This window comes from Mobula hypostoma, chromosome 6 (genome assembly GCF_963921235.1).
Source record: "Mobula hypostoma chromosome 6, sMobHyp1.1, whole genome shotgun sequence".
Lineage (NCBI taxonomy): Eukaryota > Metazoa > Chordata > Chondrichthyes > Myliobatiformes > Myliobatidae > Mobula > Mobula hypostoma.
Window position 1 is genome coordinate 70,734,549 of NC_086102.1, and position 24,994 is coordinate 70,759,542.

Sequence of the window (24,994 nt, forward strand, 5' to 3'; positions counted from 1 at the left end):
AGCATGATGAAGATGATAAGAACTATAAATAACAAATCTTTTAATTAACTGAATGAGCGAAAAAAGAAATGCCATAATTCAATGTGCATTGTACAGAGTTTCAAGGCAAAATGGAAGAGCACAGCTGCAACTTCCAGTGGGCAGTCTTGCCAGTGATGCTACTGCTGGCACTTCACCCTGGGAAGCAACTGCTTCTGAAGCTCTGCCCAAGGAATTACATCTCACAAAGGACAGTCCCCTGAGACAGCGATACTACCTGAACTCCAAAGAACTGCAGGATGGACATGACACGGATTTTACTGTGGTCCCTAGTATCTCAAGTGGGGATGACAGTGATGAAACAATAAGAATGACAGCTGGTTACAGCTTACTCCAATAAAGACCAACTGCGTGAAGACACACAGGACTGAAAATGAAGCCATGGTTGATCAATGTATTGACCAGCTACTGGCGGATCCATCAACACTCTCTGAACCACTCAACAATCTGCTGAAGGACTAAGTGCTCAGACGACCCTGTGACTCTGAATGAAGAGCAACTGAGAGTATCTCAGACTTTAAAGGTGACGTTGTGCAATGCACCTGCATTAAGAATCCCAGATACAGGTAGACTATTTACCCTGTATGTCAATGATCGCAGTCATGCTCAAGAACCTGGAGACTGACAGCATCCTGTTGGTTATTACTCTGACAAAGATCTGATTCTGTGCACTGATGGACCCTCAGTGAACGAGAGGGGAATTTGAATAGTTATTTCTGAAACTGAAATGCTTGCATCAAGAAGCATGGTTCCTGGTAGCTCCATGCCACAGGCAGGATTGGAAGCTCAAATTGAAGACTGTAAGTTGGCAGAAGGAAGATCAGCTAATTTATGCACTGATTCTCTATATGCTTCTGGAGTTGTTCATGATTTTGGAAACCAATGGAGATGAAGAGCATTTCTTACGGCTATAGGAACTCCAATCAAGAATGGCAAAATGAATACAATGGAAAGCTGTGTAGATGCATTCACAGATGAAATTGCAAAAAGGCAGCATGGAAAGGAATCAAAGAAGTACCAAGAGCATGTGGAATTATGGAAGTACATATGGACAACTACAATTATGGAAACTAATTTAAACTCTGGTTCACAGACAAACATACAAGATCTTCAAGAGATGTAAGCTCAATGCTCTTCACAGAAAAATTGGTTGTGGATGAGGAATGTGGGAAGTTAAACAGTGAATGGAAATATGTCAATAGTCATAGACTGGTAGTCCCAACTACATTGTTTCCTTATCTGGCAGAGCAAATGCACTCTCTAGGACACATTGGAGTACAAAATGTGATCGACAGATTCTCCCAATGGTAGTTTAATCCAGAGTTTGGGGCACAAGCTGGACAAACATTTGAAAGATGGACAACATAACAGAAAATAAATCCTGGAACAGCAGAAAAGCTACCATAATTAAGTGCTCCTGCCCTATCTGATCCTATTTTACCCTTACAAGTAAACTACATTTCTTTGCCAGTGTCAGCGATACTCAGATGTACTGGTAATAGTGGACAAGTTTTCAAGATGGGTGAAAGTTATTCCAGTAAAGAAAGCCACCTCCACCACCCACACAGCAAAAGCTCTGATCAAGGTCTATATCCCCAGATGGGGATTGCTGCATCACATTGATTCTGACCAAGGAACACACTTCACTGGGGACACTCACAACACGCTGGAGGAACTGAGCAGGGCAGGCAGCATCTGTGGAAATGATCAGTCCCTTCCCTCTACAGTCCTGACGAAGAGTTCCGGCCCGAAACATTGACTGATCGTTTCCACGGATGCTGCCCGACCTGCTGAATTCCTCCAGTGTGTTGTGAGTGTTGCTTTGACCGCAGCATCTGCAGATTATTTTGTGTTTACATTTCACTGGGAGTGTTTGCCAGAAATAATGTCACTGATGAACATCAAATGGTCTTTTTATTGTCCGCATCGCCCAAAGTCATCAGGACAAGTCAAACGAATGAGTGAAACCAGCAAACAATGACTGTAAGTACCATGAGGAAGGCATTCCATGGTCTACAGCTCTTCCTATGGTCTTGTGTAGCACTAGAGCAACCCCAAACAAGAAAATGAAACTATGTCCATTCGAGGTGGTAACAGGATGTCCTAAACAACAGGAATTCTGCAGATGCTGGAAATTCAAGCAACACACATCAAAGTTGCTGGTGAACACAGCAGGCCAGGCAGCATCTCTAGGAAGAGGTACAGTCTTCCTAGAGATGCTGCCTGGCCTGCTGCGTTCACCAGCAACTTTGATGTGTGTAACCGGATGTCCTATGTCACTGCCAGGAGTCTTCGATCTCAGAGAATCTGATATACATATTATTGGCAGACAGTTTAGTTAACTATTGTATGAAATCTACCCAAGCTGTCCAGTCTGCATCTCAACAGATTTCTGTCATTTGGGAAGAATCAACAGGAGGAGGACACACCCTGATGCCTGACGAGGGGTCCTGATTACGAAACTGCATAAGGATCCACTGGGAGCTTGATGGGAAAGTCCTTATCAAGTACTGGTAATTACCAACTCAGCGGTGAAATTAGAAGGTAAAAATAGGTGGATACACACCAGCCACTGCAAGCAAGCTAAAGTGGTATCTGATACCAACAATAAGCACTGTGGTTAGTGTGCTAGTACACAGTATCTAAGCTGCTGAGCTACAATGAACAAATCACAAACCAGCCAGAAAACTTCAAGCAATCAACAAATACTGGAGATTATGAAGTTTGTTCTAATATTATTTGTTATTGTTACTGTATATTTCTGCCAATTTTCCTTACTCATAATGTGCCAGTTGAAATACTTGCATTATTGATGATCAGAAGTATTACAATTCAACAAAGCTCCTGTCAAGTAATAAATGGTCGAAGTTCATAGAACAATACATGCTTTATTTGCAGAAATGGAGCCAACATCTCTCGTCCATGTAACTTGTTATTTAGGGTATGTTCTCCCTGCTGTGAGACATACACACATCTTACCTTTACCTCCTGGGTCTAGGAGTAAATGAGATGTTTCAGAAAGAGATTGTTCTGTATCTATTTTATTCCCTTTTTATGGTGTTGCAAGGAGGACAAGAGATTAAAATGTTGCTACAGCCTTTACTTCAAAGTATGTATACCCTTTGATATTTCATAACCTAAGTAGTTTTTAAAAATTTATTTTATATGTAACATGGATACCACAAATTTTTCTGCCTCTGAATTTTCAGATGTAATGTTTCTACACATGTGATTTAGAATCAAGGAGTGGGAGGGATTGTTATATCTGATTGTTTAATTCTCAGTTAGGCTTTTTAATTGTCATTTTCTTTGCAGTTTAACAATTATCTGTTTGCATTTTAAGTAGTCTTTATGCACATAGGTTTAATATACCTTTAGTGGTGATACAAAGTATAATTTTGGAAAGCTTGGAAGTTTTGTTCTGCATTAAGTCTCACTGGTTAATTTTTACTGTAATGTTGACTAAGTACTTTCTGACCGGTTAATTTTTGTCTTTCGATTAGAATGGAATTCTTTCTTATCTCTGTGTATAAAATAGCTAAACACAAAGCAATGCCATCTTAATCTTTTTAGTCTCATGTCAGTAAGCATTCTGCTCCTGTTTTTACTGTTTTATCAACTCTTAATAAACTGATTATGAAGCAACAAATTTTATGCCCCATTCCTCATTTCTAAAAGAACCTTGGATCTAAACACCAAAATCCATCACCACCAATAAAGAATAAAAGGATTATGATAAAGAACAAAGATAAATGATTGCTTGGGCCTTCTTATTTTTTAATCCTAATCTCTTATCCTCCTTGCAACACCATAAAAAGGGAATAAAATAAACCTTAATTGCTCTAAAGATGATGATGGTGAGCTGCTTTGAGTCATTTTTCTACATATGATAATGGTACATCCACAGTGGACATATTTATGGAGTTCCAAGATTTTAGTTCGATTTTCAGTTGTTGTCAGTTCTTTCAGTATTTGCTGTGTGCAGGTGGGATGAGAAGTTTAGCATTGCCCATGTATCTTACAAATTTGATTCCTGGTGTTGCCGATGAAAAGTTGGTATTCCTCCCATGGCAGGACAAAACATATGGGTTCCCAGTACATATACTGTGCCTTCACTTCATTTAGAGGACTTCATTGTTCAAGTCTTTAAGGGTACTTCTGCCCTTTTGATTTTATGGCTGTTTCTGATGCCTCTTCAGTACAGTTAGGATTTACAGGTTTACACTCCTTCCTGGGGATGGACCACTTTCATCACTGTTTTAAAATTATAATTGTGTTGGAAGTGAAGGCAAAGATCCTGCCATGTTGGAATATTTGTGCTGGAAGATGAATTATGGTCTCTAATCACACTTACTTCTTTACTTAGATCTACCGTGTCTCTCATGGGGTCAGTAATTCTGTGGGTACTTGGTTTAACTTGCAGTCTGCAGTCTTTATAAAATGTCTAAATTTGCCGTTCCAGATTTTTCCCTTTGACTGAAGCAAGCCTGCACACTATTCAGAATATTATTCCGCACGTTCTTCAGGAAGATAAAGATCTTATTTTGTTCCAATGCATTGCAAAACTTGTTTCAAGCACAAGTTCAGATATTACTGATATTGATGGTCAGTGTTTTGTTTTATTCATTTAAATGTTATAGTAAGCATTGTTGGGGGCTGTGTGAGTCATCATGGTGGCACAGTAATTAGTCCTACGGTCTCAAATTTCTAAGCACCTGGCTTTGATTCCGTCCTTCGGTTCTTTCTGTGATCATATGGATTTGCATAGTATCTGAGTTCATCTCTGGTTTTGAGTTCTGTTCTTTTACATATAACTCCCGTGCTTTTTTTACAAGCTTATAGTGATTTTGGTATTGCTGTTTGAATATATTGTAAACATTGACACAATCTATCTATTTGGACTCTTACTTCCTCATGGGATTTTATGGTGGCCTTGTTATTTCCTATTACTAAAGTACACTACATTGCATTTATTTAAACTGGAATTAATTTGCATTTACATGGTCTTTCTGCAAATTCTGCTGATGTTTATCTTGTGTTTTGCTCAGCCTTCCTTGTTTTGAGTGTCCCACACAGTTTAGCATTGTTCATTTGTTTTGATGAACTTCCAGTATCCAAGACATTTATAGTGCCAGTGAACAATAGGGGTCCAAGCACTGATTTTTCAGCTTGGAACATTCTGGCACATTTATATAGATGACAAGCATGTCACTCCTGCTAAACCGAGCCAGGCTCTTTTTGTGCCTTCTCTTGGTTCCCAAATCAGATTGATTAACAGATGCATACTCCAATTCTTGCTTCTAGCTGTAATGTATGAATGGAGCAAATTTGCTATGTATTGCTCCCCTTCTATTGCATGTCAGAGTAGAGGTGTTTTACATATGTGTGCCCATGTGAGATAGTCTTGAAGTTCACATTTTCCAGCAAGCTGCAGAAGCAGCTCATTGGCTATGCTCCTAGTTCAGTGTTAATACCATTTTCATTTGTAGCTGGCAGGAATGTTTCTAGAACTAGTAAAATCACCATGGTCTTTAACAGGATTAGTAAAGGACTATGATGAACTTAATTAATAATTGTGCCAGTTACAGTATTTACATTTAAAGTTGTTATGTAGGCTACTTTTAATATTGAGGCATAGATAATTAAGCACAACTGTACATACTGCCATTTCTCTCTAATGGCCACAAAATACATTCCTCAATACTCTTATGGGACTTTCCAATGATCTTTCTAAAATATCATGAAAACATTTTTGATGTTCCTCCATAAATCTGTAGTCTCATTTAGAGCCATGCATTTTGTTTAATCTTTATGCATGTTACCATACTGTGAGTATTCACCATATTCCTCCCGGTTCTGATTATATCATGAGTTTTGTTTTTCAAAAATCTATCACTACTATCTATGAAACAGAATAATAAAATAGTTATGCCCATAGAGAGAAATCTAAGTCCATTATGTGTATGGAGGTTCCTACTAGAGCAAGTCAAGTTGAGTTTATTGTCATGTGCTCAAGTACAGGTACAGTGACAAACTTGCATCAGCATGGATGCAGGCAACACACCGAATATACATTAGATATAACTGATACATAAAATTATTATCTTACTGTGGGGAAAAAATGACTACAAAAACAAGACCTTAGTGCAAGAAAAAAAATCAAGGCACAATTAAAGACAGGTCCATGGTAGTGCAGAAGGTCCATCGTGTTCCATTGCTAAGGTAGGGTTAAAGTTGTGCAGGCGCATGATAAACCTGATGGTTGTTGCTGTTCCTGTATCCGGTGATGTGGAACTTGAGGCTTCTGTAATTCCTGGTTAAATGGTAACAGTGAGAAGAGGGCATAACCCAGATGGTGGGGATCGTTCACGGGAAATATTTCCTTCTTGTGGCATGGCTTCTTGTGGAAGCTGTCAAGGTGGGGAAAACAGTGCCCATGATTGACTCAGCTTTGTGCACTACTTTCTGCAGCCTTCTGTGTTCCTGTGTTAGAAATGCCGTACCAAGCTGTGATGCAGACAATCAAAGGGGAGGGTTGGAGCTTCAGTTCCATTCCTGTATCTTACAAATTGTTGTTTCTCAAATCTCTATCCAGTTTCTTTTTGAAGGTTCTGCTTTAATTCTTTTACCTCCACCTTTATATGTAGCAAATTCCAGATGCCAATTGGTATTAGAATACAAAAAGTTCCTCAGATCTCTTGTATCTTTTTCCCTGAATTTTAAATCTGTACTCTTGCCATGAATGAGACTACCTTTCTTCTATCTACCCTTTCTAAAACCAGTAAAGATCTTCTAGACTATCTCTATGTGCTGCCTTTGCACTACGCTAATCTATTAGCTGAAATCTCTTATCCCTGGAATCTTAATGTTTGATTTCCCTTGGCGACTTAAAATAATTTTCTGTGTAAAATTATTCTGAACATGTATCTGTAGCTTGATAATCACCAGTAAAAATGTATTCTGCTTGAATTCTCTTCATAGGAGGGTTTGGAAGCCTCGCCATTTTAAATAGCTACTTAAAGAAAGGAGTCAATGAGGGTGATCATGTTGTACATGATCATTTGTTTATCGATGTGTTAAATATAATCATGGGATGGAGAAACCTTGATGAACAAATATATTTGTTTGACTGGTAAGATGAATTTTTTAAGTTTTTACTGTTTACTCATTTTTAGTTGAAGACAGAACTGATTATATGTTGTGGCTAGTGGTAAAATTTGTATAATATTTTGGATATAGCTAATAATTTGACACACAATTTGAACAACATCAAAAATGGTATGTTATATGCGTGTTAATTGATTTTCATTAGTAACAAAATAGTTGGTGAACTTGTTATTAAGCAATATTAGATTGCTGTGGATGTACTGTGACTGGTATAGTGGAAAATGCAGCATCTTCTTACTTGACAACTGCAAATACTTAAAAGTGCTCAATTAGCTGGAAGTCACTTTAGGATAACGTTAAGCAGTGAAAGATTTTATGGTGAACTTGGTTGAGGAAGGCTGAGGATATTTGGAGCTCGCTGTCAAATCTGTATTAACCACATGAGACAGCTGACAAGACAATGTTTTAGTTTCTCAGCCAAATAATACTGTAGCACCTTCAGCCAAGGTAATATTGTGTTTGATTTAGATTTGAGATTATAATTGTACATAAATCATGTAAGTCAGAGTTTTAAGTTTTTTATATATGTTTAATACCACAAAATGTAAGACAAAAAGCTACGTTTACAACATCAAAGTAAGTATTCATCCCTTCAAAATGCCAAAGTCTTTTACTGTTACTTGAAAGCAGAAAAGAAAAGCAGTATAGTGTTATGACTAATACCTGCAATGAGTGAGCCTTTGAGAAATCCAAAGGAAATTAATGGCTGTTTAGCCTATATATTTTTTCAGTTTATTGTCACAGAAATTCCTGAGGTTTCAAGTGAAGATTTGAAAATGTAGAATCCTCATTTTCTGTTTTAAATGTTATTCTATTTGTATCACTGTCTTCCTGAAATAACACTGAGGGAACTTTAAACAGCTAAAGAATACTTCATGCCCGTTGATTTTAGTTTCTCATGGATAGACTCTGCCCTCTAACTTAAAGAATTCTGCAAGAAGTGGTGGAAATATTTATAAAACTAATTTAAGATGTTGTAAGTTTTTGTACAATTTTCATAATTTTATTTACACCTAATAACTCAGTGTATGGTTACCAATATTTAAATGAAAGCTTGATCTTATTTCTTTAAAATGTATGATGGTGCTTTGATTCTGTAGTTTAGGTAGATTAATATATAATTTTAATATTTTTAACATCTCTGCTTTCTCTCTAGCACTTTAAAAAATCCAGGACCTCATTTGCTTGGAATCAATGTGGAAATTATATGCTTTCTCAGACTGCTGATCAAGTATTTACCAACTTTACTAACGAGTGAACAGTGGGATTTCATCATGTGTTCCACTTTGATGTGGTTGGAGGTGAGGTGTAAAATAGGGAAACAGACTGCTACTCAAACAAATGACATTATAGAATTTCAGCTGGACTAATTATAGAATATAAGACTGATTTCCTTGTTCATTAATGTCTTGCTCACTTTAAGACATTGTCCAGATTACACTATAGGAATAACTGAGGCTCTCCAGATTTACAATTATTAATTAGGAAATTGGCTAGTAATATCCAGCATCTGCAGCTACTGCAGTTAAACCTTCTTAGTTTCTGTCTGACTTTTTTTTTGTTTTCCTTGTCTCTCAGAAATCTTTGCTATACTGCTACAAGTGTGTATTTTTCAAATTTTAATTTTTGCACAAATCTAGATTACTTCTAGTGGCAAACAACAGGAATTCTGCAGATGCTGGAAATTCAAGCAACATACATCAAAGTTGCTGGTGAACGCAGCAGGCCAAGCAGCATCTATAGGAAGAGGCGTGATGAAGGGTCCTGACGAAGGGTCTCGGCCTGAAACGTCGACTGCGCCTCTTTCTATAGATGCTGCTTGGCCTGCTGCGTTCACCAGCAACTTTGATGTATGTTACTTCTAGTGGGTTTCTTACCATTATGGATGGGGAAGAAAATCATGCAACTTCTGAAGGAAACTGATGCTGAGATGCATCGTAGGGTGTGCTGCGACATGTCATCAGTGATGTAACTTAGGGTAGTATACAGTGTTACAAATAAAATTTACATTCTATTGTGGTGCTTTCCTTTTTTTCTTTCACCTTTGTCATTTACTGGATTAAATATCCTAATTTAAATTTGTTAACTTTTCAAAATACTGTGGCTGTGTGTAGATAGATTAAAATAGCATTGCCATCTTGTACTTAAATTATTCTTTTTATTTCAGACTTCTGGTAGTACTGTATCCCTTGATTCCAAGCCATTGATACTGCATTTTGTTTGTCAGAGCTGTGGCATGCTCTCAGATCTTAGCTACATGTTTCAGACTTTAACACCAGAATTAAGTAAAGCTCTTCCTGCTAATCTTCTGGATGAATGGAACAACTTCTTTGTAGAAGGAGCCTACAGCCAACTGTTACCTCTTTTTTTTAAAATGGCAGGTAATGACAGTCTTACAATTCCGAACTCCAGTGACAAGAGTAAAAATGCATTTGTGATGCTTAGATTCTGCAAGGGAGATATTTTGTATGCTGAAGGAGTAATTCTGTGACTTTTGCTGTTTGATTTCTTTCTGTGTGACATAGCAATACTTGTTTTGCAAGTATTGTTGTCTTTCACCATGTGAAAATTCTGTGCCCAGGCTCTGAGGAATTTATTTTCACCCATTTTAAGATTAGCTTTATTTCCATGTGTACATTGAAACATACAGTGAAATGTGACGTTTGCATCAAATCAAGTCAGTGAGGATTGTACTGGACTGCCCATAGGTGTTGCCATGCTTCTGGTGCAGCATAGCCTGCCCACAACTCACTACCACTAACAGTACATCTTTGGAATGTGAGAGCACCTGGAGGAAACCCACATGGTCATGAGGAGAACATACGTACTCCTTACAGAGCGCATCAGGAATTAGTGAAAGCTGGCACTATAAACTGATGGGCTAACCACTACTTTTAATCTTTTCAATTAAGGTAAAAAAGTTCAAAATACATTTATATTTTAAGCACATTTATTTTCAATTGTAAGATTTCTACATGTCAGTCTAATATTTCCATCAGGGAAGTGATATTGTTTTCGACTGTTGGTCATACTCTTTCTTGAGTCCTGTTGTGCAGGATTTCTCATTCCAACAGCTGCCAGATACAATTCTGAAATGGAATGCAAGTTTTCCTGTTTAGTCAGGGCCAGGAATGCCCAGACAGGTCCAAAGACTATTAATCAGAATCAGGTTTAATATCACGGCGTACGATTAACATTGGTAACTTTGTTAACAATGTAATACATGATAAATATAGCAAAAAAACTGAATTACAATGAGTTAATATATGTATATTAAATAGTTAGATTAAAATAAGTAGTGCAAAAACAGAAATTTTTAAAAAATGGTGAGTTAGTGTTTACGGGTTCAAGATCAATTTAGAAATCGGATGGCAGAGGGGAATAAGTTGTCCCTGAATCAATGAGTTTGTGTCTTTAGGCTTCTGTACCTCTTTCCTGATGGTAATAATGAGAAGACAGTATGTCCTAGGTGGCGGGAGTCCTTAATGCTATTATAGCTGGGAGCTTAATGTCCAAGGATACACATTGTATTGAAAGGACATACAGGAAGGTAGAGGGGTTAGCTTGTTCTGTTGGTAAAAGAAAAAATGAAATTACGTCATTCTTTACAGCTGCATCGACGAGATTAGATCCTGAAAAATTGTGATATCCAGGAACTTGAAATTGCTCACTCTCTCTATTTCTAATACCTCTGAGGATTGGTTTTTGTTCCTTCGTCTTACCCGTTCTGAAGTCCACAGTCAGCTCTTTGGTCGTAAGCAGCTTGTGCTGGTGCAACTATAAAACTAAGATAAATTTTGAAACAGTGCACCTTGTCATTGTGAGAATGAGCCTGTGGCTGCTAATCAAAGGACTCTTACTGCAGTTCCACCAAACTGGGTTGCTTCCTGAACTGCAAATCTTTTCTCCTAGTTCTCCCTGGAATAGTGTTTTTGTTCATGCTATAGATTTGGTTAGTTTACTTTCAGTTTCCTACAAAAATGAGGCTGAACCTTCACTTGATCTCAGAAACTAAAGAGATCTGGAGAGCTGGGGAGAGACTGGGAGTAGATGGGAGAGTGGAGCTGCTAAGGAGATATTGTGACTCGAAGCACCAGGGAGAGGCTTCCGGCCATTTAGCAAATCTGAGGTATCGACTTACTTTGGACACTGCCTAGATCATCTGAAGTAGGACTCATTCTACAGGACAAAGGTCTAGAAGATGGCAGTGGATCACTGAGTCTATGGAAAGCTTAATAACACAGCATTTGAATAGTATGGGCAGAGTGAAAGAGCAATGGAAAGCTGCCTTCTTCAAATTCTAAATAAAAATGTGTATAAGCATTTGTCATTTGCAATGAAAATCTGGCCCATGGCAATTGCAGCTGGATAAAAATTTCCCACAGGAACAATTTCTAATGTACTGTTGGAAGCACTCCCTCTGAATCCGAGGTATTGTTCCCTCAAATCTAAGTAAAACAATGAGACACTGGGAAATATTAGGGAAAATAGCAAAAAGGTAGACCTAAAGGAGAAACATAGATTGTGTAACAGTGTTAAAGGGAGGGAATTCAAGGACGAAAGGCTTGTGCTACTGAAGGCAAGGGTGCCTATGTTGATGATTAAAATCAGGCCAGAATTGTAGTAAAATTTGACATTTGTTCTGATGCTTTAGAAGTAGAGGGGTGAAGATTGAGGCTTAATGTATTTGGAATTAGAAATTCTCATTCCGGTCGGTCCACAGCATCCTCGATGGTCACCATGAGGCCACTCTTGGATTGGAGGAGCAACACCTCATATACTGAGCAGCATCCAACCTGATGACATGAACATAGATTTCTCTTAACTTCCAATAATCTCTTTTTCCATTTCCCCATTCTGACTCTCTTCATACCCCTTTTTTGCTCGCCTCCTTCTGATGCCCCTCTTCATTCCCTTTCTCCCATGGTCCACTGCCCTCTCCTATCACATTCCTTCTTTAGCCCTTTACTCTTCTACCTATCACCTCCCAACTTCTCACTTCATGCCCTCTCCCCACCTACCCACTTTCCCCCTCACCAGGTTTCACCTATCAGCTTGTACTCCTTCCTCTCACACCCCCCCCGTCTTTTCCAGTCTCCACAGATGCTGCCTGACCTGCTGAGTTTTCCTGCATTTTATGTGCATTCTCATTTTGAACTATGTTATCAAAAGTTGTAAAGATTGTGGAGAAGATAAATAGTGCAGTCTTTCTGTTGAAGATTCTCCATTTGAGTCAAGAGTTCCATGATATAGATCCAGTGATGATAAAGGAACAGAATGATGCACTTTCAGAATGAAGTTTGTATGCAACTTGGAGGGGATCATGTTCCCTTGCACCTGCTGCCCTTATCTTTCTCCTGGTAGAGGACACAGATTGTGAATACTCCAATGTGTTTGGAGTAGCTTGCATGACCACCTGCAGTCTTTTTCATGGATAGTATTACAATGCAGTGACTGTGGAGGGAATTAAGGTTTAGAATACTGGATGGGATACCAATCAGCCACTGTATTTATCTGGTAAGTTTTGTTGAGTTTGGTCAATGATGATCTCCAGGATGTTAATGGAGAGGTGCTCAGCTAAGCTGCTGTCTTTGAACATTACAATTAGGTGAGTAGACTCTTACTTGATGGAGATAATCATTGCCTGACACTTTTGTGGTCTGAATGTTCCCTATTACTTTCCGAATTTCTGAATAGACAATGAGCCCATGGACACTGCCTCAGTATTTTCCCTCTCTTTTTGCACCACTTATTTAATTTTCTTTTTTAATATTTACATTGTAATTTATAGTTATTATGTATTGCAATGTACTGCTGCCACAAAACAACAAATTTCATGATATATTCCAGTGGTATTAAACCTGATTCTGATACTACTTGCCAGACCCGATTGTTATCCAGGACTCGTTGCATACAACTGAGACTGCATCATTTGCTACTGAATTGCAAACGGAATTGAACATTATGTAAACATTAGAAAATATCTCTGTTTCTGTCCTTATGATGGAGACGTTAATACAACAGCTGAAGGTGGTTAGGCCAAGGACTCAGACCAGGAACTTGGTTGATTAATATACAACAACCATAGCTATCTACTTGAAAAGATATGCAAGAAGATGAATTTCAAGGTTATATACTTTATGCATACTTTGATAATAATTGTACTTTGAGTTTTTATTCCAACCGTTGGAGAGTCTCCTCCAGAATATCCACTGTCTTCAGTTTTACTGGGGCTTATTGACGTCACAGAGAGTCAAAGCTTGCCTTAGTATCTATGACAGTTGCCCAGTATTGCCTTACAGCTTCAGCATCTTGAGTTTCAGTCAAACCTCAATATGTGGAGCTGAAACAGTCTCCCTGCAATTATATGGATTTCCTCTGGGGGCTCAAGTTTCATGGAGAGAATAGGTTACAAGAAGATAAGTAGGGGAATGAGACTGCAGGTTGTGTTTTGAGAGTCAATGTGGATTTGTTGGGCTGTGTAGACTCCTGCTTTGTATCAAAATATGATCCTCTTTTTAACTTTTAAATTCAGCTTTTTGGCAGATGCCAATATGTACCTGTACAGAACCAGCTCAGCACATCTTCATCACTTTGGCCATGGTATTGTATAGTTCCATCGCCTTTGCTGCATCCAGTGCGCTCAGCTTTTCCTTGGTATCACCTGGAATAAATAGAAAAGGCTAAAATCGTAAAACCGTAGACTTTGGAAGTCTGAAGTAAAATCGCCCAGGCATTGTGATGGAGGAAACTACAAGTAGTTTGTAAGGGATGCTTCTGCAAACATAATGAAGTCAGCGATGGCTATTCTGTGCTTGAGATCCTGCAATTGGACACCAGGTGTTTATGAGTAAGACAGCAAGGTGAAACCAGGCAGAGAACAACTTTAACACGAGGAAATCTGCGGATGCTGGAATTTCAAGCAACACATATAAAAGTTGCGGGTGAACGCAGCAGGCCAGGCAGCATCTCTAGGAAGAGGTACAGTCGATGTTTCGGGCCGAGATCCTTGTATATCCTCAACTATCTTGTCAGAGGATGAAGCAAAGGGCAGTAGAGGTTTATGGGAACAATTTGGGTAAATATGATTCAAACTGTTGCTTACTTGGAGGGTAAAGTCTGCCATAGACTAATTGGATCAACTTGGATGCTTTTGTGCTGTAATTCTAATGTTTATCCCAAACTCTATAATGAAAGCCGCAGGGATTTTAAAAGTCTTTGGAGGAAAATTCAATTGATTTATAAGTTTAAGCCATTCCATTATAAATACCTATTTGAAAGAATTCAAATTGGTTTTATAATTAAACAAACACATAATATATTCTGAAGCTGCTTTGTTCTTGATTTGAAATCAAATATATCAGTTTGAAATCTCCCAGTAAGCTTTCCATTTAATTGTTAGTAGATGGAATAATTTATAATAAATGCTGCAAAACCTTAATTTGGTGATCTTGACTACAGAAGGAAATGAACAGGTGTTGTTTGAAAAAGAAATTAAAATATAGCCCATGGTTATAATTAGTCTGTTTTCCAATGTCCTTTTGTTTTTCAATTACTGGAAGCTGCTAACAGTGTATTTACCTTAGAGTAGTGTTTCCTAGCCTGGAGTCCAAGGACCCCTTGGTTGATGGTAGAGATCAATGGCATAAAAAAAGGTTGGGAACCCCTGCCTCAGAGTATAAGTCCTAACTTTATTGGTTGTATGCCTAATTCTCTTCTCACATGAGCTGCATATTATTTCCTTCTTTAAGTGCTGTAAGCAGTTACTGTTCTAACGTCCAGTTGTTTATAATTGAGGTGCTATGAGATTTATTGAAAGACACTGTGATATAGTACAAATCTCCTATTTATTAATGCTTCATCAGCAAAAACATTAAAAAGCACATTCCATAATGGTAAGTTTCATGTTTGGGTGGACTAAAACTAATTTGGTAGGGGGATGGGAACCAGAGTGATAGTGCTGAAGATGGGGTGGTTGGTTTACAGAGGCAAGGTGTAGTGAGACTCCTAGCAAGGAGAGGCTGACGATAGAACAAAATGGCAGTCAACATGATGAATTGCAATATCAAAGGTGAACAAAACTGAAAAGGATGAATATAGGACTGAAGGTGTTATATTTGAATGCGCACAGTATACAGAACAAGGTAGATGAACATGTAGCACAGTTACAGATTGACATGTATGATGTAGGCATCACTGAATAATGGCTGAAAGAAGATTATAACCGGGAGCTTAATATCCAAGGATACACATTGTATCAAAAGGACAGGCAGGAAGGTAGAGGGGTTAGCGTTGCTCTGTTGGTAAAAAATGAAATTACATCATTCGAAAGAAGGTCTGAAGGTGTTGAATAATTATGGATAGAGCTAAGGAACTGGAGGGTATAAAGATCTTGATGGGAGTTGTAGACAGACCCCCACACAGTAGCAAGGATGTGTTCTACAAATTACAATGGGAGACAAAAATGCATGCTAAAAGGGCAATGTTACAATACTCACAACACGCTGGAGGAACTCAGCAGCTCGGGCAGCATCCGTGGAAACGATCAGTCAACGTTTCGGGCTGGAACCCTTCGTCAGGACTGTAGAGGGAAGGGGCAGAGGCCCTATAAAGAAGGTGGGGGATGGTGGGAAGGAGAAGGCTGGTAGGTTCCAGGTGAAAAACCAGTAAGGGGAAAGACAAAGTGTCCATTCCCTATTCCCAGTTCCTCCGTCTCCATCGCATCTGCTCCCCGGATGCGGCTTTCCGTTCCAGGACATCTCAAATGTCCTCTTTCTTTAAGGATCGTGGTTTCCCTTCTACCGTCATCAATGATGCCCTCAACCACATCTCCTCCATTTCCCGCACTTCGGCCCTCACCCCATCCTCCCACCACCACAACAGGGACAGAGTTCCCCTTGCCCTCACCTACCACCCCACCAGCCTCCAGATCCAGCACGTTTATTGCTATATTTATACTCTATTCTTGGTTGGTGCGACTGTAACGAAACCCAATTTCCCTCGGGATCAATAAAGTATGACTATGACTTATCCTTCGCAACTTCCGCTACCTTCAACAGGACCCCACCACTAAGCGCATCTTTCCCTCTCCACCCCTCTCCGCTTTCCACAGGGATCGGTCCCTCCGCGACTCCCTTATCCACACGTTCCTCCCCACGGATCTCCTACCTGGCACTTATCCCTGTAAGTGTAAGCGCTACACCTGTCCCTAAGCCTCCTCTCTTGCCACCATTCAGGGCCCCAAACAGGCCTTCCAGGTGAGGCAACACTTCATTTGTGAGTCTGTTGGGGTCATCTATTGCATTCGGTGCTCCCAATGCGGCATCCTCTACACCGGTAAAACCCGACGCAGATTGGGGGACTGCTTCGTCGAGCATCTCCGCTCCATCTGCCACAACAGACAGGATCTCCCAGTAGTCACCCTCTTCAACTCTGCTTCCCATTCCCATTCAGATATGTCCATACATGGCCTCCTCTACTGCTATGATAAGGCTAAACTCAGGTTGGAGTAGCAACACCTCATATACCGTCTAGGTAGTCTCCAGCCCCTTGGTATGAGCATAGAATTCTCCAACTTCCGGTAATTCCCTCCCCCTCCCTTCCTCTATTCCAATTTCACTCTGCCCCCTCCCCCAGCTGCCTATCACCTCCCACATGGTTCTGCCTCCTTCTACTACCCATTGTGTTTTCCCCTATTCCTTCTTCACCTTTCCTGCCTATCACCTCCCTGCTTCCCCTCCCCCACCCCTTTATCTTTCCCCTTACTGGTTTTTCACCTGGAACCTACCAGCCTTCTCCTTCCCACCTTCCCCCCACCTTCTTTACAGGGCCTCTGTCCCTTCCCCCTACAGTCCTGATGAAGGGTTCTGACCCGAAACGTCGACTGATCGTTTCCACGGATGCTGCCTGACCTGCTGAGTTCCTCCAGCGTGGTGTGAGTGTTGCTTTGATCCCAGCATCTGCAGATTATTTTGTGTTTACAATGTTACAATAGTCATGGGGGATTTCAATATGTAGGTAGATTAGAAAAATCAGGTTGATGTGGGGTAATTTCTAGAATGCCAACGAGACGGCTTTTTAGAGCAGCTCGTGGTTGCACAACACCCAATCCAGAATAGCTGATACTCATGTGGGCTCAGTGAACCGGAATTGATTAGAGAGCTTACGATAAAAGAACCCTTAGGGGCAAGTGATCAGAATATGATCAAATTCACCCTGGAATTCCTGGAAGCAATTTGGAAGGCACAGGATGTGAAATGGAAGAAGTATTTTGAACGTATCTGAATCTGTATCACAATGAAATAAAGGGAATTACAGAGGCGCGAGAGAGAAGCTTGCCCAGGTGGATTGGAGGAGGATACTGGCGGGGATAACCACAGAGCAGAGATGGCTGAAGTTTCTGGAAGTAGGCAACCGTGGCTGACAACGGAAGTTAAGGACTGCATAAAAGCCAAGGAAAGGGCATGTAAGGTTTCAAAAGTGGGTGGGAAGTTGGATGATTGGGAAGCTTTTAAGATCCAAGAAAAGCAACTTTAAAAAAAGCTATAAGATGGAAAAAGATGAAATATGAAGGCAGACTAGCCAATAATATAAAGCAGGATACCAAAAGTTTTTCAGTTATTTAAAGAATAAAAGGGAGTTGCAAGTTGATATTGGACCACTGGAAAATTATGCTGGTGAGGTAGTAATGGGGTACAATGAAATGGCAGATGAACTTAATGGGTACTTTGCATCCGTCTTCACTGTGGAAGACACGAGCAGTGTGCCAGAGGTCTGTAAGTGTCAGGGAGCAAGAGTGAGCACCGTTGCTATTACAAAGGAAAAATTGCTAGGCAAACTCAAGGTCTTAAGGTGGATAAGTCACCTGGGCCAGACGGACTACATCCCAGAGTCCTGAGAGCGTTTGCTGAAGAGATAACGGATACATTGGTCATGATCTTTCAAGAATGGTCCCGGAGGCCTGGAAGATTGCAAATGTCACTCCACTCTTTAAGAAGGAAGGAAGGCAAAAAAAAAAGGAAATTAAAACCATTTAGCCTAACCTCAGTGGTTGGGAAAGTGTTGGAGTCTATTGTTAAGAATGAGGTTTCAAGGTACTTGGAGGCTAATGACAAAATAAGTCAAAGTCAGCATGGTTTCTGTGAAGGGAAATCTTGCCTGACTAATCTGTTAGAGTTCTTCAAGGAAGTAACAAGCAAGGTGGACAAAGGAGAGGCAGTGGATGTCATTTACTTGGATTTTTAGAAGGCATTTGATTGATAAGGTGCCACACATGAGGCTGCTTAACAAGATAAAATCCTATGGCATTACAGGAGAAATACTGGCATGGATAGTGGAATGGTTGACAGGCAGGAGGCAGTGAGTGGGAATAAAAGGCGTCTTTTCTGGTGGGCTGCAGGTGACTAGTGGTGTTCCTCAGGGATTGGTACTGGGACTGCTGCTTTTTACATTGTTTGTCAGTGATTTGGATAATGGAATTGATGACTTTGTGGCAAAGTTTGCGGATGATACAAAGATAGGTGGAGGGGTAGGTAGTGCTGAGGAAGCAATGCGATCGCAGCAGGGCTTGGGAAATGTATGATAATGCATTTTGGTAAAAGGAACAATAGTGCAGACTATTATCTAAATGGGGAGAAGGTTCAAACATCAGAGGTGCAGAGGGACTTAGGAGTCCTCGTGCAAGACTCCCAGAAGGTTAATTTACAGGTTGAGTCTGTGATAAAAAAGGTCAATGCAGTGTTGGCATTTATTTCAAAGGGAATAGAATATAAAAGTAAGGAGATAATGCAGAGCCTTTATAAGACATTCGTCAGGCCGCACTTAAGAGTATTGTCAACAGTTTTGGGCCTCATATTCCAGAAAGGATGTGTTGTCATTGGAGAGACTCCTGAGGAGGTTCACGAGGATGATTCTGGGAATGAAGGGGCTAACACATGAGGAGACACTAGCAGTATGGTGGAAGTTCCAGGTGTCAGGGGTCATGAAGTGGATGAAGTTTCCATTACTAGTGAGAAGGTTCTTGGGAAACTGAAAGGTTTGAAGGTAGGTAAGTCACCTGGACCAGATGGTGTACATTTCAGGGTTCTGAAAGAGGTGGCTGAAGAGATTGTGGAGGCAGTGATAATGATCTTTCAAGAATCACTAGATTCTGGAATGGTTCCAGAAGACTGGAAAATTGCAAATGTCATTCCACTCTTCAAGAAGGGAGAGAGGCAGAAGAAAGAAAATTATGGGCCAGTTAGTCTGACCTCAGTGGTTTGGAAGATGTTGGAGTCGATTGTTAAGGATGTAGTGTTGGGGTACTTGGAGACACATGATAAAATAGGCCATAATCAGCATGGATGCCCGACAAACCTGTTGGCATTTTTTGAAGAATTAACAAGAAGGATGGGCAAAGGAGAATCGGTTGATGTAATGTGCTTAGATTTTCAGAAGGCTTTTGACAAGGTGGCACACATGAGGCTGCTTAAGAAGCTGAGCCCATGGTATTCCAGGAAATATTGTAGCATGGATAAAGCAGTGGCTGCTTGGCAGGAGGCAAAGAGTAGGAATAAAAGTAGCCTTTTCTGGTTGGCTGCCAGTGAATAGTAGTGTTCCATGGGGCTCTGTGTTGGGACCAATTCTTTTTATGTTATATGTCAATTATTTGAATGATGGAATCGATGGCTTTGTTGCAAAGTTTGCAGACGATACAAAGATAGGTGGAGGGGCAGATAGTTTTGAAGAATTAGAGAAGCTGCAGAAGGACATGGACAGATTAGGAGAATGGGCAAAGAAGTGGCAGATGGAATACAGTGTCAGGAAGTGCTTGGTCATGCACTTTGGTAGAAGAAATGAGAGGGTTGACTGTTTTCTAAATGGAGAGAAAATATGAAAAACTGAGGCGCAAAGGGTCTTGGAAGTGCTTGTGCAGGATTCTCTAAAGGTTAATTTGCAGGTTGAGTCTGGTGAGGAATGTAAATGCGATGCTACCATTTCAAGAGGACAAGAATATAAAAGCAAGAATGTAATGTTGAGACTTTATAAAGCACTGCTGATGCCTCATTTGGAGCAGTTTTGGGCCTCTTATCTTAGAAAGGATGTGCTAAAACTGGAGACAGTTCAAAGGAGGTTCACAGAAATGATTCCAGGATTGAATGGCTTGTCATATGAAGAGTGTTTGATGGCTCTGGGACCGTTTTCACTGGAATTCTGAAGAATGAGGGGTGACCTCGTTGAAACCTATCAAATGGTGAAAGGCTTTGATATAGTGGATGTGGAGAGGATGTTTCCAATGATGGGATAACCTAAGACCAGAGGAAACTTCCTCAGAATAGAGGTGTGTCCTTTTAGAACAGAGATGAAAAGGAATTTTTTTTGGCCGGAGAGTGGTGAATTTGCCACAGGCAGCTGTGGAGGCTGTTTTTAATGTATATTTAAGCCATAGGTCGATAGATTCTTTATTGCTCAGGGCATGAAATGATATGGGGGGAAGACAGGAGATTGGGGCTGAGAAGAAAAATGGATCAGCCATGTTTAAATGGCAGAGCACACTTGATGGGCTATGACCTAATTCTGCTCTTGTATCTATGGTCTTATGAAATCTTAATTCCATAGAGAATTTGAACATGTTATGGATAGTATGTTGCCTCCCAGGTGCCAGAGTCCATCTGGGACATTTTGGATTGTGTTTTCAGCATTCTTAAGTGGAAGGGTGAACAACCAGAGGTCATGGTCCATGATATTGGTAGGAAGGGTGACAAGGTTCTGCGAAGTAAGTTCAGGGAGTTGGGTAATAAGTTAAAGAGCAGGACCTCCAGGTTTGTGATGTCAGTATTGCTACCCGTGCCATGTGTTAGTGAGGCCAGAAATAGGAAATTTATTTTTTGCAGTTTTAACACATGGCTAAGGAGTTGGTATAGGAGGGAGATCATAAGATTTTTGGATCATTGGTCTCCCTTCCAGGGAAGGTGGGACCTGTACAGAAGAGACAGTTTGTACCTGAACTGGAAGGAAACATATATCCCAGTAGGAAGGTTTGCTGGGGCAGCACAGTCAGGTTTAAACTAGACTGCAGGGGAATGGGAACCAGAGGGCCAGAACAGTTAGTGCAGAGGTTGTGGAGACAGACGTTGGTAAGACTTCAAACAGAGTCAAGAGTCAAAAGGTTGAGCATGGTACAACTAACGTCTTGGGCTTTGTCATATTTCAATACAAGAAGTATCACAGGAAAGGCAGGTGAGCTCAGGGCATGGATCAACACCTGGAATTATGATATTGTAGCCATTAGTGAGACTCGGTTGCAGAAGGGGCAGGACTGGCATCTCAATATTCCCAGGTTTCGGTGTTTTAGATGTGACAGAGTAGGAGGGATTAAAGAAGAAGGGGTGGCGTTAGTAGTCAGGGCAAATGTTATGGTAGTGCTCAGTAAGGTCAGACTAGAGAACCCATCTAGTGAGGTGTTATGGGTGGAACTGAGAAATCAGAAAGGTATGACTACATTAATAGGATAAAATTGTAAACCACCCAGCCGTCCAAGGGATTTAGAGGATCAAATTTGCAGAGAGATTGCAGAGTGTTGTAAGAAACATAATATTGTGCTAGCAGGTGATTTTAACTTTCCACATATTGACTGGGACTGTCGTATTGTAAAAGGACAAGATGGGATAGAGCTTGTCAAATGTGTTCAGAAAAGTTTCTTTAATCAGAAAATAGAAGTCTCAACGAGAGAGTTTGCGGTAATTGATCTGCTGTTAGGAAATGAGATGGGACAGGTAACAGAAGTTTCTGTAGGGGAACACTTTGATCACAATGCTATTAGTTTCAAAGTAAATATGCAAAAAGATAGGTCTGGTCTGCAGGTTGAGGTTCTAAATTGGAGAAAAGTCAATTTTGATGGTATCAGAAAGGATCTGGCAAGTGTGGATTGGGACAGGCTGTTTTCTGGCAAAAGTGTACTTGGTAAGTGGGAGGCCTCCAAATGTGAAATTTTGAGAGGTGCTTATGGAGCATAAGAATTGCAAGAGAACAGTTAGCAAAGAAATAGGGAGAGCTAAAAGAAGGCATGAGGTTGCCCTAGCAGACAATGTGAAGGAGAATCTTGAGGAATTCTACAGATATGTTAAAGAGCAAAAGGATTGCAAGGGACAAAATTGGTCCTCTGGAAGATTAGAATGGTAATCCACGTGTGGAACCAAGAGAGATGGGGAGATTTTTAAATGAAATTTTGCATCTGTATTTACTTAGGCGATGGACAGAGTCGATAGAAGTGAGGCAAAGCGGCATCAACTTCTTGGATTATAGAGATACAGATACAGATTATAGAGGTGGAATTTTTTGTTGTTATGAGGCAAATTAGGGTGGATGCAACCCCAGGGCCAGACAAGGTATTCCCTCGGACCTTGTGGGAGGCAAGTGCAGAAATTGCAGGGCTCCAGCAGAGATATTCAAATCATCCTTAGTGACAAAATAGCTACCAGAGTATTAGAGAATAGCCAATGTTGTTCTGCTGTTTTCAAAAGGCACTAAAAATAAACCAGATAAGTATAGGCCAGTGAGCCTGACATCAGTATGGGAAAGTTATTGAAAGGTATTCTAAGGGAATGGATACATGAGTATTATATTCTAGGGGAACAGATGGACGTGGACTGGTTGAGGATAGTTAGTATGGCTTTGTGCATAGTAGGTTGTGTCTAACCAATCTTCAAGTTTTTTAAGGGAGTTACCAGGAAAGTTGATTAGGGCAAGGCAGTGGATGTTGTCTACGTGGACTTTAGCAAGGCATTTAACAAGGTCCCGCATGGGAGGTTGCTCAAGAAGGTTCAGTCACTATGCATTCAAGATGAGGTAATAAATTGATTAGACATTGGTTTTGTGGGAGAAGCCAGTGAGTGATAGTAAATGGTTGCCTGATTGGAGGCCTGTGACTAGTGGTGTGCTGCAGGGATTGGTGCTGGGTCCATTGTTGTTTGTCATCTTTATCAACTATCTGGATGGTAATATGGTTAACTTGTTCAGCAAATTCACAGATGACACTGAGATTGGTGTGTTGTGGACAGCAAGGAGGGCTATTGTGGCTTGCAGCAGGATCTGGACCAGTTGGGAGAATGGGATGAAAAATGGCAGATGGAATTTAATGCAGACAAGTGTGATGTGTTGCACATTGGAAGGACTAACCAGGATAGGCGAATGCTAGGGCACTGAGGAATGTGGTTGAACAATGGGATCTGAGAATACAGATACATAATTTGTTGAAAGTGGCATCACGTAGGTAGAGTTGTAAAGGAAACTTTGGCACTTCGGCCTTCATAAATCAAAGTAATGAGTGCAGGAGATGGGATGTTGAAGTTATATAACACATTAGTGAGGCCTAATTTGGGATATTGTGTTCAGTTTTGGGCACCTACCTGCAGGAAAGATGTAAGTGAAGTTGAAAGAGTACAGAACAAATTTACAAGGATGTTGCCAGGTCTGGAGGACCTGAGTTAGAAGGAAAGATAGAATAGATTAAGACTTTATCCCATGGGACATAGAAGTTTGAGAGGAGATTTGTTAGAGGTATACAACATTATGAGGCATATTGATTGGGTAAATGCAAGCAGGCATCTTCTACTGAGGTTCTGTGGGACTACAACCAGAGGTCGTGGGTTCAGGGTGAAAGGTGAAAAGTTTAAGGGGAACATTAGGGGAAACCTCTTCACTCAGAGGATGGTGAGAGTGAGGAATGGGCTGCTAGCACAGGTGGTGCATGTGAGCTCAATTTCAATGTTTAAGAGAAGTATAGATAGGTACAAGAATGTTAGGGATATGGAAGGCTAGATGGGCTGAAGAGCCTGTTTCTGTGTTGTACTTTTTCATAGCTGTGTGTTGGAATGAAAATAATGGAAGATGAATTCTGATGAATTCACCATGGGTCTTAATCGCATTGGGAAAATTTAAGAGTTTTATTTTTGGAAATGGATAATTGATACAAAGATGCACAGAAAGGACAAAATTACTTGTAACATCAAAGGATGGCAAAAGTAATTAAGTTGAAAGCAAACATTCTTATTTCTTTATTGTTTATGAGCAAATGCTAAATTCATTAGTTAGATTGAACATAAATTATAACTTCAATAATTGTACAAATGTAGAATACATTTTTTTTCTTTACAGCTGAATTCAAAGGAAATGTTCTTCCCCCAACTGCCATACATCTGCTAACAGCCTTAGGTGAAGCTTCTGCACTCATTCCACTAAAGCAGCTGATGAATTACAATCTGCCAGCTAAGTATATCGCTGGTCAGAAAACCAATTTACCTGATAAACTTCAGTCAATTATGAACATGTTGGCGCCATTGTTGCTATCCAAGACTCGACCTCTGCAAATCACAGCTTATCATATGTTATACAAGTAAGAGAAATTTTTCATTTTTTGCAATGGAACAGGCGGAGTACATTATTTTAAAAAAACCTGACAACTTAATTTACTAAAATTAGGTGGTTTCTTTCATGAGTACATACCCACCAAATCAGAATACTGCCATGTAGTGAAAATGATAAGTTACTTCTGCACATTTTTACGATTGGTATTTAATGCATATGAAGAAATAGTTCATTGCAGTAATGTAACGGTGCACCTGCTGGCACAAGTGGTATCTTTTTCAATTGAGTTTGCTGTTTGCTACTTAATTTGAAGTGACATGTTTAGATGAATTAGAAGAACTCTTGTAATCTTCTGGAATCTTGATCTGAGATTGTTTTCTCCTTGCATGCCACTTTATATTCAAGCAATTTATTCTTGGATCATTGTTGAAATACGTTCAAGAGT

The 24,994-nt window shown here is 40.1% G+C and overlaps 1 protein-coding gene across 1 annotated transcript in view; it reads left to right on the forward strand.

Annotated features, from left to right (window-relative positions):
• The window catches only part of ltn1 (listerin E3 ubiquitin protein ligase 1), a 129,227-nt gene that overhangs the window by 87,491 nt on the left and 16,742 nt on the right, over positions 1 to 24,994 (forward strand). Inside the window, exons 19-23 of the mRNA XM_063050957.1 lie at positions 4,502 to 4,644; positions 7,021 to 7,171; positions 8,363 to 8,507; positions 9,374 to 9,587; positions 24,340 to 24,577. Of these exons, the coding sequence (XP_062907027.1) occupies positions 4,502 to 4,644; positions 7,021 to 7,171; positions 8,363 to 8,507; positions 9,374 to 9,587; positions 24,340 to 24,577 (891 nt within the window). The remainder of the gene's footprint in view (positions 1 to 4,501; positions 4,645 to 7,020; positions 7,172 to 8,362; positions 8,508 to 9,373; positions 9,588 to 24,339; positions 24,578 to 24,994) is intronic.